We start from the raw sequence: 17,687 nt of genomic DNA, 5'->3' as shown, positions 1-17,687 counted from the left end.
ATTGTGGGAATCCAGACAGAATTTTTGGGGTTTTTTGGGGTCCCCAGAGGGATTTTGGGGTCCTGGGGGGGTTTTGGGGTCTCAGGGAAGAGTTTGGGGAGATCCATGGGGGATTTTTTGGGGGATTTTTTTTTTTATTTTGGGGGTTTTTTTGGGGGGGTTTTGGGATTTGGTGAATCCAGAGCAAATTTTGGGGCTTTTTTTGGGGTCTGGGGGTTTTGGGGTCTCGGTCTCAGGGAGATTCATGGTGGTTTTTTTGGGATTTTTTTTTTTTTTGTTCTTTTGTAATTTTTTTGTGATTTTGGGTTTTTTTGGGATTGAGTGAATCCAGACGGAATTTTGGGTTTTTTTGGGGTCTGGGGGTTTTGGGGTCCAGGGGGTTTTGGGGTCTGGGATTTGGGGTGGGGGGTTTTGGGGTCTGGGATTTTGGGGTTCAGGGGTTTTGGGGTTCGGGGTTTTTGGGGTTGGGGGTTTTGGGGTCTGGGATTTTGGGGTTCAGGGGGTTTTGGGGTTCGGGGATTTTGGGGTCTGCGGGTTTTATGGGTCAGGGATTTTGGGGTCGGGTTTTGGGGTTGGGGATTTTGGGGTTGGGGGTTTTTGGGGTCTGGGTTTTGGGGTCAGGGGGGTTTTGGGGTCGGGATTTTGGGGTCTGGGATTTTGGGGTCCAGGGGGTTTTGGGGTGGGGTTTTGGGGGTGGGGGGTTTTGGGGGTCTGGGATTTTGGGGTCCAGGGGGTTTTGAGGTTCGGGGTTTTTGGGGTTGGGGGTTTTGGGGTCTGGATTTTGGGTTCAGGGGTTTTGAGGTTCGGGGTTTTTGGGGTCCAGGGGGTTTTGGGGTCAGGGTTTTGGGGTCGGGGGTTTTGGGGTTGGGCTTTTTGGGGTCCGGGGGTTTGGGGTTGGGGTTTTGGGGTCAGGGGGGTTTTTGGGGTCCGGGGGGGTTTTTGGGGTCCGGGGGGTTTTTGGGGTCAGGGTTTTGGGGTCGGGGTTTTTGGGGTCAGGGTTTTGGGGTTCAGGGGTTTTGGGGTCGGGGGTTTTGGTGTCCGGGGGTTTGGGGTCTGGGTTTTGGGGTCAGGGGGTTTGGGGTCAGGGGGGTTTTTGGGGTCAGGGGGGTTTTGGGGTCGGGGTTTTGGGGGTCTCACCTGGGGGCGTCGAAGCTGTCGTAGGATCCCACGGTGTAGTGGCGGAACAGACGCTTGGCTTTGTCACTGCGCGACTCTGGGGGCGGTTCGGGGTTTTTTGGGGTTTTTTTGGGGTTTTTGGGGGTCAGAGGGGTTTGGGGGAATTGGGGTCCAGGGAGGGGTTTGGGGTCCAGGGAGGGATTTGGGGTTTTTTGGGTTTTGGGGTTTTTGGGGTCCAGGGAGGGATTTGGGGGTCCAGGGAGGGATTTGGGGTTTTTTTGGGTTTTGGGGTTTTTGGGGTCCAGGGAGGATTTGGGGTCCAGGGAGGGATTTGGGGTTTTTTGGGGTTTTGGGGTTTTTGGGGTCAGAGGGTTTTTGGGGTCATGGGAAGGGATTTGGGGGTTTTTTTTTGGTTTTTGGGGGTCAGAAGGTTTTGGGGGATTTTTGGGTGTTTGGGCTCCAGGGAGAGTTTTGGGGTCCAGGGAGGAATTTGGGGGGTTTGGGGTTTTCGGGGTCCAGGGAGGGTTTTTGGGGTCAAGGGAGGAATTTGGGGTTTTTTGGGGTTTTGGGGTCAGAGGGGTTTGGGGATTTTGGGGGGGGATCAGGAATTTTGGGGTCAGGGGAGGGGTTTGGGGTCCTTGTGGAGTTTTTGGGGTCTGGGAGGGATTTTTGGGGTCCAGGGGGGGTTTTTGGGGTCAGGGGGAGTTTTGGGGTCGGGGGGGGTTTTGGGGGTCAGGGGTGGTTTTGGGATTGGCGGGGTTTTTGGGGTCGGGGGGTTTTTGGGGTCGGGGGGTTTTTGGGGTCGGGGGTTTTGGGGTCGGGGGTTTTGGGGTTGGGGGGTTTTTGGATCGGGGGGGTTTTTGGGGTTGGGGGTTTTGGGGGTCGGGGGGTTTGGGGTCGGGGGTTTTGGGGTCGGGGGGTTTTGGGGTCCAAGAAGGGATTTTTGGGGTCAGGGATGTTTTTGGGTCGGGGGGGGTTTGGGTCGGGGGGTTTTGGGGTCCAAGAAGGGATTTTTGAGGTCAGGATGTTTTTGGGGTCTGGGGGTTTTGGGGTCGGGGGGTTTTGGGGTCCAAGAAGGGATTTTTGGGGTCAGGGATGTTTTTGGGGTCGGGGGGTTTTGGGGTCAGGGGTGGTTTTGGGATTGGGGGGGTTTTTGGGGTCAGGGGGTTTGGGGTCAGGGGGTTTGGGGTCGGGGGGTTTTTGGGGTCGGGGGGTTTTTGGGGTCGGGGGTTTTTGGGGTCGGGGGTTTCTGGAGTCGGGGGGTTTTGGGGTCGGGGGGTTTTTGGGGTACCTGTTTTTCCCTCGGGGGTCCGGGGGGGCACCTCCTCCACGCACTCGGACGGGAACCAGCCGACCCGGCCGCGGGCCTGGCCCTCCCAAAATCCGCCCTCGCCCACGCTCAGCACTGCGGGGCACCCCAACGTCAGAGACACCCCAAAAACCCAAAAATGAGAAATTCCCACCCAAAAAAACCCTCAGAACCCCTAAAAACCCCAGAAACCCACCCAGAAACACCAAAAACCCCAAAAGGGACCCCAAAATCCCCCAAGGGACCCCAAAATCTGCCCTCGCCCCGCGCTCAGCACTGCGGGGCACCCCAAAGTCAGAGACACCCCAAAAACACCCCAAAAACACCCAAAACCCCCCCCAAAAATCCCTCCTCAGAACCCCTAAAAACCCCAAACCCCACCCAGAAACACCAAAAACCCCAAAAGGGACCCCAAAATCCCAAAATCCCCCAAGGGGACCCCAAAATCCGCCCTCGCCCGCACTCAGCACTGCGGGGCACCCCAAAGTCAGAGACACCCCAAAAACACCCAAAAACCCCCCAAAAATCCCTCCTCAGAACCACAAAAAAACCCCAAACCCCCCCAGAAACACCAAAAACCCCACAGGGACCCCAAAATCCCAAAATCCCCCACAGGGACCCCAAAATCCCCCCCAAGGGACCCCAAAATCCGCCCTTGCCAGCGCTCAGCACTGCGGGGCACCCCACAATCAGAGACATCCAAAAACACCCAAAAATCCCCAAAACGAGAAATCCCCACCCAAAAAAAACCCCTCAGAACCCCTAAAAACCCCCAAACCCCACCCAGAAACACCAAAAACCCCAAAAGGGACCCCAAAATCCCCCACAGGGACCCCAAAATCCGCCCTCGCCCACGCTCAGCACTGCGGGGCACCCCAAAGTCAGAGACACCCCAAAAACACCCAAAACCCCCCAAAAATCCCTCCTCAGAACCACAAAAAAACCCCAAACCCCCCCAGAAACACCAAAAACCCCACAGGGACCCCAAAATCCCCCCAGGGACCCCAAAATCCGCCCTCGCCCGCGCTCAGCACTGCGGGGCACCCCACAATCAGAGACACCCCAAAAACACCCAAAAAAAACCCAAAATGAGAAATTCCCACCCAAAAAAACCCCTCAGAACCCCTAAAAACCCCCAAAACCCACCCAGAAACACCAAAATCCCATAGAGACCCCAAAACCCCAAAATCCCCCACAGGGACCCCAAAATCCGCCCTCGCCCGCGCTCAGCACTGCGGGGCTCCCCAAAGTCAGAGACACCCCAAAAACACCCAAAAATCCCAAAAATCCCCTCCTCAGAACCCCTAAAAACCCCAAACCCACCCAGAAACACCAAAACCCCAAAGGGACCCCAAAACCCCAAAATCCCCCACAGGGGGCCCCAAAATCCGCCCTCGCCCATGCTCAGCACTGCGGGGCACCCCAACGTCAGAGACACCCCAAAAACACCCCAAAAATCCCTCCTCAGAACCCCTAAAAACCCCAAACCCACCCAGAAACACCAAAAACCCCAAAAGGGACCCCCAAAATCCCCCACAGGGACCCCAAAATCCCCCAAGGGACCCAAAATCCGCCCGCGCTCAGCACTGCGGGGCACCCCAACGTCAGAGACACCCCAAAAACCCAAAAATGAGAAATTCCCACCCAAAAAAACCCCCTCAGAACCACGAAAAACCCCAAAACCCACCCAGAAACACCAAAAACCCCAAAATCCCCCACAGGGACCCCCAAAATCCCCCAAGGGACCCCAAAATCCGCCCTCGCCCGCACTCAGCACTGCGGGGCACCCCAACGTCAGAGACACCCCCAAAAACACCCAAAAAAACCCCAAAATGAGAAATCCCCACCCAAAAAAAACCCCTCAGAACCCCTAAAAACCCCAAAACCCACCCAGAAACACCAAAAACCCCAAAATCCCCAAGGGACCCCCAAAATCCGCCCCCAACCCCCCCCCACAAAAAACCTTAAAATCCCCTAAAAAAACCAAAAATCCCATTAAAAAAAAAAAAAAAAAACAAACAAAAAAAACCCAACAAAATCCCCTAAAAAACGTCAAGACCCTTCCCCAAAAATCCCCCAAAAAATCCCCAAAAATATTTTTTTTTAGGAATTTCAGGGAGGAATCCCGGGATTTTTTGGGGAGGGGCACCGGGAGGTTTGGGGTTTTTTTGGGGTTTTTGGAGGTTTTTTCGGATTTTTTCAGGGTGGAATCCCGGGATTTTGGGGATTTTTGGGGATATTTTGGGGTTTTTTTGGGATTTTTTTAGGGAATTTCAAGGAGGAATCCGGGATTTTTTGGGGAGGGGTACCGGGAGGTTTGGGGGTTTGTTGAGGTTTTTTCAGGGATTTTTTTGAGGAAGAATCCGGGATTTTTTCAGATTTTTTTCAGGGTGGAATCCCGGGATTTTTGGGGTAATTTTTGGGGATATTTTGGGGTTTTTTTGGATTTTTTTAGGGAATTTCAGGGAGGAATCCTGAGATTTTTTGGGGCAGGAGTACTGGTTGTTTTGGGGTTTTTTGGAGGATTTTTCAGGGATTTTTTGAGGAAGAATCCCGGATTTTTTCAGGGTGGGATTCCCAGGATTTTGGGGGTTTTGGGATATTTTGGAATATTTGGGGTTTTTTGAGATATTTAGGGGTTTTTTTGGGATTTTTTGGGAGGAATCTTGGGAATTTTGGGACAGGAGTACTGGGAGTTTTGGGGTTTTTTGGAGGTTTTTTGAGGAAGAATCTGGGATTTTTTTGGGATTTTTTTCAGGGTGAAATCCCGATATTTTGGGGTTTTTTGGGGGGTATTTTTGGGGTTTTTTGGGGGCGCTGTGACCCACCCTTGATGCGCTCGCCCTTGCTGAGGCTGAGCTCGCCCTCGCCCTGCGGCCTGCGCGGGTCTCACAGCCCAAAATGCCGCAAATTTTGGGAGATTTGGGGTTTTTTGGGATATTTTTGGGCTTTTCGGATATTTTGGGGGTTTTTGGGATTTTTTTAGGGAATTTCAGGGAGGAATCCTGGGATTTTTTGGGGAGTGGTACCAGGAGTTTTGGGGGTTTTTTTTGAGGGTTTTTTGGGGGTTTTTTCAGCGTTTTTTGGAGGGTTTGTTTGGGTTTTTTGAGGAAGAACCCGGGATTTTTTCAGGACAGAATCCCAGGATTTTGGGGTACTTTTTAGGGTTTTTTGGGGTTCTTTGGGGCGCTGTGACCCACCTTGATGCGCTCGCCCTTGCTGAGGCTGAGCTCGCCCTCGCCCTGCGCCTGCCGGGGTCTCACGGCCCAAATGCTGCGGATTTTGGGACATTTTGGGGGATTTTGGGGTTTTTTGGGGTTTTTTGGGGATATTTTGGGTTTTTTTTGGGATTTTTTTAGGGAATTTTAGGGAGGAATCCTGGGATTTTTTAGGGCAGCGGTTCCGGGAGTTTTGGGGTTTCTTGGAGGGTTTTTCAGGGATTTTTTTGAGGAAGAATCCCGGGATTTTTTCAGAATTTTTTCAGGGTGGAATCCCGGGATTTTGGGGATTTTTTGGGATATTTTTGGGGTTTTTGGGGCGCTCCGACCCACCCTTGATGCGCTCGCCCTTGCTGAGGCTGAGCTCGGCCTTGCCCTGCGCCTGCCGGGGTCTCATGGCACGAAATGCCGCAAATTTTGGGAGATTTGGGGGTTTTTTGGGATATTTTTGGGCTTTTCGGATATTTTGGGGGTTTTTGGGATTTTTTTAGGGAATTTCAGGGAGGAATCCTGGGATTTTTTGGGGAGTGGTACCAGGAGTTTTGGGGTTTTTTTCAGGATTTTTTGGGGGTTTCTTCAGCGTTTTTTGGAGGGTTTGTTTGGGTTTTTTGAGGAAGAACCCGGGATTTTTTCAGGACAGAATCCCAGGATTTTGGGGTATTTTGGGGGTTTTTTGGGGTTCTTTGGGGCGCTGTGACCCACCCTTGATGCGCTCGCCCTTGCTGAGGCTGAGCTCGCCCTCGCCCTGCGCCTGCCGGGGTCTCACGGCCCAAATGCTGCGGATTTTGGGACATTTTGGGGGATTTTGGGATATTTTGGGGTTTTTTGGGGATATTTTGGGGTTTTTTTGGGATTTTTTTAGGGAATTTCAGGGAGGAATCCTGGGATTTTTTGGGGAGTGGTACCAGGAGTTTTGGGGTTTCTTGGAGGGTTTTTTGGGGGTTTTTTCAGCGTTTTTTGGAGGGTTTGTTTGGGTTTTTTGAGGAAGAACCCCGGGATTTTTTCAGGGTGGAATCCCAGGATTTTGGGGTATTTTGGGGGGTTTTTTGGGGCGCTGTGACCCACCCTTGATGCGCTCGCCCTTGCTGAGGCTGAGCTCGCCCTCTCCCTGCGCCTGGTAGGGTCTCACAGCCCAAAATGCTGCGGATTTTGGGACATTTTGGGGAATTTTGGGATATTTTGGGTTTTTTTTGGGATTTTTTGGGAGGAATCCTGTGATTTTTTGGGACAGGGGTTTCGGGAGTTTTGGGGTTTTTTTTGAGGGTTTTTTGGGGGTTTTTTCAGCGTTTTTTGGAGGGTTTGTTTGGGTTTTTTGAGGAAGAATCCCGGGATTTTTTCAGGACAGAATCCCAGGATTTTGGGGTATTTTTGGGGTTTTTTTGGGGTTTTTTGGGGCGCTCTGCCCCACCCTTGATGCGCTCGCCCTTGCTGAGGCTGAGCTCGCCCTCGCCCTGCGCCTGGTAGGGTCTCACGGCCCAAAATGCCGCAAATTTTGGGAGATTTGGGGTTTTTTGGGATATTTTTGGGCTTTTCGGATATTTTGGGGGTTTTTGGGATTTTTTTAGGGAATTTTAGGGAGGAATCCTGGGATTTTTTGGGGCAGCGGTTCCGGGAGTTTTGGGGTTTCTTGGAGGGTTTTTCAGGGATTTTTTTGAGGAAGAATCCCGGGATTTTTGGGGGGATTTTTTCAGGGTGGAATCCTGGGATTTTGGGGAGTTTTTGGGATATTTTTGGGGGTTTTTTGGGGTTTTTTTGGGGGTTTTTTGGGGCGCTGTGACCCACCCTTGATGCGCTCGCCCTTGCTGAGGCTGAGCTCGCCCTCGCCCTGCGCCTGGTAGGGTCTCACGGCCAGGAAGGTGCGGCCGGGCACGGCCGAGTAAAGTTTCCTCTTCACCCCCCGCGACCCCAAAGTGCCCCCGGGGGTCCCCCCCGGGCCGGGGTCGCGGCTGAGGCCGCTGGAGCTGGGGGGGCAGGGGGGGACACGCGTCAGACCCCCGGGAGGCGCCAAAATTGGGGTCCCCGGGTCCAAAATTGGGGTCCCAGGGTCACAAATTGGGGTCCCAGGGTCACAAATTGGGGTCTCAGGGTCTGAAATTGGGGTCCCAGGGTCACAAATTGGGGTCCCAGAGTCCAAAATGGGGGTCCCAGGGTCACAAATTGGGGTCTCAGGGTGAGAAATTGGGGTCCCCGGGTCCAAAATTGGGATCCCAGAGTCCAAAATTGGGGTCCCAGGGTCACAAATTGGGGTCCCAGGGTCACAAATTGGGGTCCCAGGGTCCAAAATTGGGGTCCCAGGGTCACAAATTGGGGTCCCCGGGTCCAAAATTGGGGTCCCAGAGTCCAAAATTGGGGTCCCAGGGTCACAAATTGGGGTCTCAGGGTCACAAATTGGGGTCCCAGAGTCAAAAATTGGGGTCCCAGGGTCACAAATTGGGGTCCCAGAGTCCAAAATTGGGGTCCCCGGGTCCAAAATTGGGGTCCCCGGGTCACAAATTGGGGTCCCAGGGTCCAAAATTGGGGTCCCAGGGTCACAAATTGGGGTCCCCGGGTCCAAAATTGGGGTCCCAGGGTCACAAATTGGGGTCCCAGGGTCCAAAATTGGGGTCCCAGGGTCCAAAATTGGGGTCCCAGAGTCTAAAATTGGGGTCTCAGGGTCAGAAATCGGGGTCCCAGGGTCACAAATTGGGCTCCCATGGTCACAAATTGGGGTCCCCGGGTCCAAATTTGGGGTCCCAGGGTCACAAATTGGGGTCCCAGAGTCCAAAATTGGGGTCCCCGGGTCCAAAATTGGGGTCCCAGAGTCCAAAATTGGGGTCCCCGGGTCACAAATTGGGGTCCCAGAGTCCAAAATTGGGGTCCCCGGGTCCAAAATTGGGGTCCCAGAGTCCAAAATTGGGGGTCCCAGGGTCCAAAATTGGGGTCCCAGGGTCACAAATTGGGGTCTCAGGGTCAGAAATTGGGGTCTCAGGGTCACAAATTGGGGTCTCAGGGTCCGAAATTGGGGTCTCAGGGTCAGAAATTGGGGTCCCCGGGTCCAAAATTGGGGTCCCAGGGTCCAAAATTGGGGTCCCAGAGTCACAAATTGGGGTCCCGGGGTCTAAAATTGGGGTCCCCGGGTCCAAAATGGGGGTCCCAGAGTCCAAAATTGGGGTCCCAGGGTCACAAATTGGGGTCCCAGGGTCAGAAATTGGGGTCCCCGGGTCCAAAATTGGGGTCCCAGGGTCAGAAATTGGGGTCCCCGGGTCCAAAATTGGGGTCCCAGAGTCCAAAATTGGGGTCCCAGGGTCACAAATTGGGGTCCCAGAGTCCAAAATTGGGGTCCCAGGGTCACAAATTGGGGTCCCCGGGTCCAAAATTGGGGTCCCCGGGTCCAAAATTGGGGTCCCAGGGTCACAAATTGGGGTCCCAGTGTCCAAAATTGGGGTCCCCGGGTCCAAAATTGGGGTCCCAGGGTCACAAATTGGGGTCCCCGGGTCCAAAATTGGGGTCCCTGGTCACAAATTGGGGTCCCCGGGTCCAAAATTGGGGTCCCCGAGTCCAAAATTGGGGTCTCAGGGTCAGAAATTGGGGTCCCGGGGTCCAAAATTGGGGTCCCAGAGTCCAAAATTGGGGTCCCAGGGTCACAAATTGGGGTCCCCGGGTCCAAAATTGGGGTCCCAGGGTCACAAATTGGGGTCCCCGGGTCCAAAATTGGGGTCCCCGGGTCACAAATTGGGGTCCCCGGGTCACAAATTGGGGTCCCCGGGTCCAAAATTGGGGTCCCAGGGTCACAAATTGGGGTCTCAGGGTCACAAATTGGGGTCCCAGGGTCACAAATTGGGGTCTCAGGGTCACAAATTGGGGTCTTAGAGTCCAAAATTGGGGTCCCAGGGTCACAAATTGGGGTCCCCGGGTCCAAAATTGGGGTCCCAGGGTCACAAATTGGGGTCCCAGGGTCACAAATTGGGCTCCCATGGTCACAAATTGGGGTCCCCGGGTCCAAATTTGGGGTCCCAGAGTCCAAAATTGGGGTCCCAGGGTCAGAAATTGGGGTCCCAGAGTCCAAAATTGGGGTCCCAGAGTCCAAAATTGGGGTCCCAGGGTCACAAATTGGGGTCCCAGAGTCCAAAATTGGGGTCCCCGGGTCCAAAATTGGGGTCCCCGGGTCACAAATTGGGGTCCCCGGGTCCAAAATTGGGGTCCCAGGGTCACAAATTGGGGTCTTAGAGTCCAAAATTGGGGTCTCAGGGTCACAAATTGGGGTCTCAGGGTCCGAAATTGGGGTCCCCGGGTCCAAAATTCGGGTCCCCGAGTCCAAAATTGGGGTCCCAGAGTCCAAAATTGGGGTCTCAGGGTCCGAAATTGGGGTCCCCGGGTCCAAAATTTGGGTCCCCGAGTCCAAAATTGGGGTCCCAGAGTCCAAAATTGGGGTCTCAGGGTCCGAAATTGGGGTCCCCGGGTCCAAAATTGGGGTCCCAGAGTCCAAAATTGGGGTCCCCGGGTCACAAATTGGGGTCCCAGGGTCCAAAATTGGGGTCCCAGAGTCCAAAATTGGGGTCCCCGGGTCACAAATTGGGGTCCCAGAGTCCAAAATTTGGGTCCCAGGGTCACAAATTGGGGTCCCCGGGTCCAAAATTGGGGTCCCCGGGTCACAAATTGGGGTCCCAGTGTCCAAAATTGGGGTCCCCGGGTCCAAAATTGGGGTCCCAGAGTCCAAAATTGGGGTCCCATGGTCACAAATTGGGGTCCCGGGGTCATAATTTGGGGTCCCAGGGTCACAAATTGGGGTCCCAGAGACACAAAATGGGTCCTGACCCCTAAAATTGGGGTCCCGGGGTCACAAATTGGGGTCCCAGAGACACAAAATGGGTCCTGGGGTCCCGATTTGGAGTCCCCGACTCAGAGACCCCCACCCAAACCCCAAATTTGGGGTCCTGGATCCTCAAATGGGGCACCCAGACCCCCCAAAAGGGGGCCTAGACCCCAACCCAAGGCTCCCAGCCCCCCAAAAATCCCCCCCAAAACCCCCCCAGGTGCCCCCCCCATACCTGGGACCTCTCAGGGTGCCTTTTCCAGGGGTCCCAGCCCCCCAAACCCCCCCAAATCCATTCTGGACCCCTCCAGGACCCCCCCAAACTGGTCCCCCGTACCTGGGCCTGTCCTGGAGCTCTTCCAGGTGCCTTTTCCAGGGGTCCCAGCCCCCAAATCCCCCCCAAATCCCCCTCAAACCCCCCCAAATCCCTCTCAACCCCCCCCAGATCCCCCTCAAACCCCCCCAAACCCACTCTGGACCCCCCAGGTGCCCCCTCCCCTACCTGGGGGCTCCTCTGGATGACTTTTCCAGGGGTCCCAGCCCCCAAATCCCCCCCAAATCACCCCCAAACCCCCCCAAACCTACTCTGGACCCCCCCAGGACCCCCCCAAACGCCCCCCCGTACCTGGGCCGGCCCCGGGGCTGTCTCTGGGGCTCCTCTGGGTGCCGCCCCTGGGGGTCCCAGCCCCCCAAACCCCCCCAAATCCCCCCAAACCCACTCCAGATCCCCCCAGGCGCCCCCCCCATACCTGGGGGGCTCCTCTGGGTGCCTTTTTCAGGGGTCTCAGCACGCCAAATCCCCCCCAAATCCCTCCAAACCCATTCTGGACCACCCCAAGCCCCCCCAGGACCCCCCCCAGACCCCCCCAGGACCCCCCCAGACCCCCCCGTACCTGGGCCGGCCCCGGGGCTGCCTGCGGGGCTCCTCGGGGTGCCGCCCCCGGGGGTCCCAGCCCTCCAAATCCCCCCCAAATCACCCCCAAACCCATTCTGGACCACCCCAAATCCACTCTGGAGCCCCCCAAACCCCCCCAGGTGCCCCTCAGGTGCTCCCCCCATACCTGGGGGGCTCCTCCGGGTGCCTTTTCCAGGGGTCCCAGCCCCCCAAATCCCTCCCAAACCCCCTCAGATCCACTCTGGACCCCCCCAAACCCCCCTAGGACCCCCCCAGGTGACCCCCCCTTGCACCTGAGCCTGTCCTGGGGCTCCTCCGGGTGCCTTTTCCAGGGGTCCCAGCCCCCCAAATCCCCCTCAACCCCCCCCCCAAATCCCCCCAAGCCCCTCTAAACCCACTCTGGACCCCCCCCGGACCCCCCAAACCGTCCCCCCCATACCTGGGCCTGTCCTGGGGCTCTTCCAGGTGCCTTTTCCAGGGGTCCCAGCCCCCCAAATCCCCCCCAAATCCCCCTCAAACCCCCCCAGACCCACTCTGGACCCCCCCAAATCTACTCTAGACCCCCCCAGGACCCCCCCCGGACCCCCCCAGACCCCCCGTACCTGGGCCGGCCCCGGGGCTGCCGCCGGGGCTCCTCGGGGTGCCGCCCCCGGGAGGGGGAGCGGGCCCGAGCCCCCCGGGGGGAGCTGGAGCTGCGCAGGGTGCCCGAGGGGGGCCGGGGGGCCGGGGGGGCCCCGGGGGGGCCCCTGAGCACCCACTCGGGCAGGGCCCCCCCCCCCGGTGTCGCTGTTGGCCCGAAGCAGGCGCTGGGGGGGGAGGGGCAGCGCCCGGAGCCCCTCCCGGCGGCGCCCGGCGAACTGGGGGCTCTCCTGGAAGGGAACTGGGGGGATTGGGGGGTCAGGGGGGGCTTTGGGGGGGTTTAGAGGGGTCTGGGGGCTCTCCTGGAAGGGAACTGGGGGGATTGGGGGGTCAGGGGGGGCTCTGGGGGGGTTTAGAGGGGTCTGGGGGCTCTCCTGGAAGGGAACTGGGGGGATTGGGGGGTCAGGGGGGGCTCTGGGGGGGTTTAGAGGGGTCTGGGGGCTCTCCTGGAAGGGAACTGGGGGGATTGGGGGGTCAGGGGGGGCTCTGGGGGGCTCTGGGGGGCATTGAGGGGTCTGGGGGCTCTCCTGGAAGGGAACTGGGGGGATTGGGGGGTCAGGGGGGGCTCTGGGGGCATTGAGGGGTCTGGGGGCTCTCCTGGAAGGGAACTGGGGGGATTGGGGGGTCAGGGGGGGCTTTGGGGGGCTCTGGGGGGGTTTGGGGGGTCTGGGGGCTCTCCTGGAAGGGAACTGGGGGGGGTTGGGGGGGATTAGAGGGGTCAGGGGGGGCTTTGGGGGGCTCTGGGGGGGTTTAGAGGGGTCTGGGGGCTCTCCTGGAAGGGAACTGGGGGGATTGGGGGGGCTTTGGGGGGCTTTGGGGGGTCTGGGGGCTCTCCTGGAAGGGAACTGGGGGGATTGGGGGGTCAGGGGGGGCTCTGGGGGGGTTTAGAGGGGTCTGGGGGCTCTCCTGGAAGGGAACTGGGGGGATTGGGGGGGATTAGAGGGGTCTGGGGGGGCTTTGGGGGGTCTCCTGGAAGGGAACTGGGGGGATTGGGGGGTCAGGGGGGGCTCTGGGGGGGTTTAGAGGGGTCTGGGGGCTCTCCTGGAAGGGAACTGGGGGGATTGGGGGGTCAGGGGGGGCTCTGGGGGGCTCTGGGGGGCATTGAGGGGTCTGGGGGCTCTCCTGGAAGGGAACTGGGGGGATTGGGGGGTCAGGGGGGGCTTTGGGGGGGTTTGGGGGGTCTGGGGGCTCTCCTGGAAGGGAGCTGGGGGGTTTGGGGGTCAGGGGGGGCTTTGGGGGGCTTTGGTGGGTTTAGAGGGGTCTGGGGGCTCTCCTGGAAGGGAACTGGGGGGATTGGGGGGTCAGGGGGGGCTTTGGGGGGCTCTGGGGGGGTTTAGAGGGGTCTGGGGGCTCTCCTGGAAGGGAACTGGGGGGATTGGGGGGGTCAGGGGGGGCTCTGGGGGGCTCTGGGGGCATTGAGGGGTCTGGGGGCTCTCCTGGAAGGGAACTGGGGGGATTGGGGGGGATTAGAGGGGTCTGGGGGGGCTTTGGGGGGTCTGGGGGCTCTCCTGGAATGGAACTGGGGGGATTGGGGGGTCAGGGGGGGCTCTGGGGGGCTCTGGGGGGCATTGAGGGGTCTGGGGGCTCTCCTGGAAGGGAACTGGGGGGATTGGGGGGTCAGGGGGGGCTCTGGGGGGCTCTGGGGGGCATTGAGGGGTCTGGGGGCTCTCCTGGAAGGGAACTGGGGGGATTGGGGGGTCGGGGGGGCTCTGGGGGGGTTTGGGGGGTCTGGGGGCTCTCCTGGAAGGGAGCTGGGGGGTTTGGGGGGATTTTTGGGGGATTTGGGGGGCTCTGGGGGAAGGAAGGGCCGGATCCCCCCAAGCTCCTCCCATCCCCAAAACCCCCCAGTGTCCCCAATGTCCCCAGTGATGTCCCCGCTGTCCCCAATGTCCCCATGTCCCAATGTCCCCATGTCCCCAATGTCCCCAATGTCCCCATGTCCCAATGTCCCCATGTCCCCAATGTCCCCAATGTCCCCATGTCCCCGCTGTCCCCATGTCCCCGCTGTCCCCAATGTCCCCAATGTCCCCGCTGTCCCCAATGTCCCCAATGTCCCCAATGTCCCCAATGTCCCCAGTGTCCCCATGTCCCCGCTGTCCCCTCAGTGTCCCCAGGCTCACCCACGTCGCTGTCCCGGTGTCCCCATGTCCCCTCACTGTCCCCATGTCCCCAGGGATGTCCCCAATGTCCCCTCAGTGTCCCCCGGGCTCACCCACGTCGCTGTCCCCAGTGTCCCCAGGGATGTCCCCATGTCCCCAGTGTCCCCGCTGTCCCCTCACTGTCCCCATTGTCCCCAGGGCTCACTCACGTCACTGTCCCCAGGGATGTCCCCATGTCCCCAATGTCCCCAGTGTCCCCAATGTCCCCAGTGTCCCCTCACTGTCCCCTCAGTGTCCCCAGGGCTCACCCACGTCGCTGTCCTGGTGTCCCCATGTCCCCTCACTGTCCCCATGTCCCCAGGGATGTCCCCATGTCCCCATGTCCCCAATGTCCCCATGTCCCCATGTCCCCGTGTCCCCTCACTGTCCCCATGTCCCCAGTGTCCCCAGTGTCCCCAATGTCCCCAGTGTCCCCAGTGTCCCCTCACTGTCCCCATGTCCCCAGTGTCCCCATTGTCCCCAGGCTCACCCACGTCGCTGTCCCGGTGGTTCTTGATCAGCTCCCCCAGCTCGAAGTTCCCGGCGATGACGGCGACCTGAGGGGACAGAGGGGACAGAGGGGACAGAGGGGACAGAGGGGACAGAGGGGACAGGGGACAGGGACAGGGACAGAGGGGACATTGGGGACATTGGGGACAGGGACAGGGGACAGGGACAGAGAGGGGACATCGGGGACAGTGGGACAGGGGACAGGGACAGGGAGGGGACAGGGACGGGACATTGGGGACAGGGGACAGGGACAGGGGACAGCAGGGACAGGGACAGGGACAGGAGACAGGGACAGAGAGGGGACATTGGGGACAGCGGGACAGGGACAGGGACAGGGACAGGGAGGGGACAGAGGACAGTGGGACAGGGACAGGGGACAGGAGGGGACAGGGACAGGAGGGGACAGGGACAGGGGACAGGAGGGGACAGGGGACAGCGGGACAGGGACAGGGACAGGGACGGGGACGGGGACGGGGGGGAAAGAGGGACAGGGGGGACAGGGACAGGGAGGGGACAGAGGGGACAGGAGGGGACAGAGGGGACATTGGGGACAGGGGACAGAGAGGGGACATTGGGGACAGGGACACAGGACAGGGACAGAGGGACAGGGACAGGAGGGGACAGAGGGGACAGGGGAGAGAGAGGGGACATTGGGGACGGTGGGAGACAGGAGGGGACAGAGAGGGGACAGGGACAGGGGGGACAGGGACAAGAGGGGGCAAGGATGGGGGAAAAAAGGGGACAAAGGGACAGAGAGGGGACACTCACATGGGGGGTCACCCCCTGCACAGTGACCCCAATGTCCCCATGTCCCCAGTGTCACCTGGAACAGCGTCTGCTCCCAGTGTCCCCAGTGTCCCCAGTGTCCCCAGTGTCCCCAGTGTCACCTGGAACAGGCTGTGTCCCCATGTCCCCCAGTGTCCCCCGTGTCCCAGTGTCCCCATGTCCCCTCAGTGTCCCCATGTCCCCAGTGTCACCTGGAATGGCGTCTGCCCTCAGTGTCCCCATGTCCCCCCAGTGCCCCCATGTCCCCGCAGTGTCCCCAGTGTCCCCTGGAGCAGGTTGTGTCCCCATGTCCCCAGTGTCACCCCACTGTCCCCATGTCCCCCGTGTCCCCTCAGTGTCCCCAGTGTCACCTGGAACGGCGTCTGCCCTCAGTGTCCCCATGTCCCCCCAGTGTCCCCCCACTGTCCCCATGTCCCACCAGTGTCCCCAGGCCCCCACTGTCCCCAGCTGTCCCCATGTCCTCCCAGTGACCCCATGTGCTCAGTGTCCCCGTGTCCCCAGTGTCCCCTCAGTGTCCCAATGTCCCAATGCCCCCATGTCCCCCCAATGTCCCCAGTGTCCCCCCAGTGTCCCCAGTGTCACCTGGAGCAGGCAGTGTCCCCCGTGTCCCCTCAGTGTCCCCAGTGTCACCTGGAACGGCGTCTGCCCGCTGTTGTTCTTCACCTCCTTGTTGGCCCCTCGGTACAGGAGGATCCGGGCGCAGCTCTCCTGGGGACACCGGGGACACCGGCGTGTCACCAGCGCGGTGGCACCGGCGTGGCACCAACGTGGCACCAACATGGCATCAAAGTGTCACCAGCGTGGTGGCACCAACGCGGCATCAAAGTGTCATCAGCATGTCACCAACGTGGCACCAATGCGGCATCAAAGTGTCACCAGCGTGTCACCAACATGGCACCGCGTGTCACCAGAGCGGTGGCGCCAATGTGGCACCAACGTGGCATCAAAGTGCCATCAGTGTGTCACCAACATGGCACCAATGTGGCACCAACGTGTCACCAACGTGTCACCAGCATGGTGGCACCCACATGGCACTGTGTGTCACCAGCATGGCACCAACGTGGCACCAACGTGGCATCCAAGTGTCACCAGTGTGTCACCAATGTGTCACCAACGTGTCACCGGCGTGTCACCAACGTGGTGGCATCAATGTGGCACCGTGTGTCACAGGTGTGTCAGCAGTGTGTCACCAACGTGGCACCAACGTGGCATCAAAGTGTCACCAGCGTGTCACCAGCGTGTCACCAATGTGGCACCAACGTGTCACCAATATGCTGTCACCAACGTGGTGGCACCAGTGTGGCATCAGCGTGGCACCAAGGTCCCCAATCCCCCGGATCCCCAGTGCCCTCAGTGTCCCCATGATGTCCCCGATGTCACCCCAATGTCCCCAATCCCCTCAATGTCCCCCATGTCCCCAATGCCCTCAGTGTCCCCAATGTCCCCGGGGTGTCACCTTGTTGTAGAGGGCGCAGACGTGCAGCGCGCTGGTGCCGGACATTCCCGTGTCCCCGTGTCCCCAGTGTCCCCAATCCCCTCAATCCCTCAATGTCCCCGATGTCCCCAATCCCCCCGGTGTCCCTGATGTCCCCAGGGTGTCCCCAGGGTGTCCCCAGGGTGTCCCCGGGGTGTCCCCAAGGTGTCACCTTGTTGTAGAGGGTGCAGATGTGCAGCGCGGTGTTGCCGGACACGTTCTGTGTCCCCGTGTCCCCAATGTCCCCTATCCCCTCAATGCCCTCAATGTCCCCGATGTCCCCAGGGTGTCCCCAGTGTCCCCAATGTCCCCGGGGTGTCACCTTGTTGTAGAGGGCGCAGATGTGCAGCGCGGTGTTGCCGGACGCGTTCTGTGCCGCCGCCTCGGCGCCGTAGAACAGCAAATGCTCCAAGTGCTGCGAGTGGCCGTGCTGGCACGCCTGGGGACACGGGGACGTCAGCGGGGACACCGGGGGCATTGGGGACACTGGGGACATCAAGGGCACCAGGGACACCAGGGACATCGGAGGGACTGGGGACATTGGGGACATCAGATTGATTGGAGTCTTGGGGGCATTATGGGGACATTGGGGACATTTGGGGACACTGGAGGCATTGGGAACATTGGGGACATCAGGGACATTGGGGGCATTGGGGACATCGGGGACACCAGGGACATTAGGGACACTGGGGACATTGGGGGGACTGGGGGCATTGGGGACGTTGGGGGTGTTGGGAATATTGGGGACATCAGGGACATTGGGAGTGTTGGGGACATCGGGAGTGTCGGGGACATTGGGGACATCGGGAG

The 17,687-nt window shown here is 59.2% G+C and overlaps 1 protein-coding gene across 1 annotated transcript in view; it reads right to left on the bottom strand.

The window, feature by feature from the left end:
- Positions 1–1,106: 1,106 nt before the first annotated feature.
- Positions 1,107–17,687, bottom strand: part of LOC135292062 (SH3 and multiple ankyrin repeat domains protein 1-like) — a 43,770-nt gene continuing 27,189 nt past the window's right edge. The window contains 8 exon segments of the mRNA XM_064406307.1: positions 1,107–1,213; positions 2,408–2,521; positions 7,426–7,604; positions 11,933–12,108; positions 12,110–12,210; positions 14,598–14,664; positions 16,034–16,111; positions 17,200–17,316. Coding sequence (XP_064262377.1) covers positions 1,134–1,213; positions 2,408–2,521; positions 7,426–7,604; positions 11,933–12,108; positions 12,110–12,210; positions 14,598–14,664; positions 16,034–16,111; positions 17,200–17,316 — 912 coding nt within the window. The 3' untranslated portion in view covers positions 1,107–1,133.

Source organism: Passer domesticus, unplaced genomic scaffold (assembly GCF_036417665.1).
Source record: "Passer domesticus isolate bPasDom1 unplaced genomic scaffold, bPasDom1.hap1 HAP1_SCAFFOLD_192, whole genome shotgun sequence".
NCBI classification, from domain to species: domain Eukaryota; kingdom Metazoa; phylum Chordata; class Aves; order Passeriformes; family Passeridae; genus Passer; species Passer domesticus.
The sequence above is the reverse complement of the archived record's forward strand: the minus strand, read 5'-3'. Positions and strand labels throughout refer to the sequence as shown.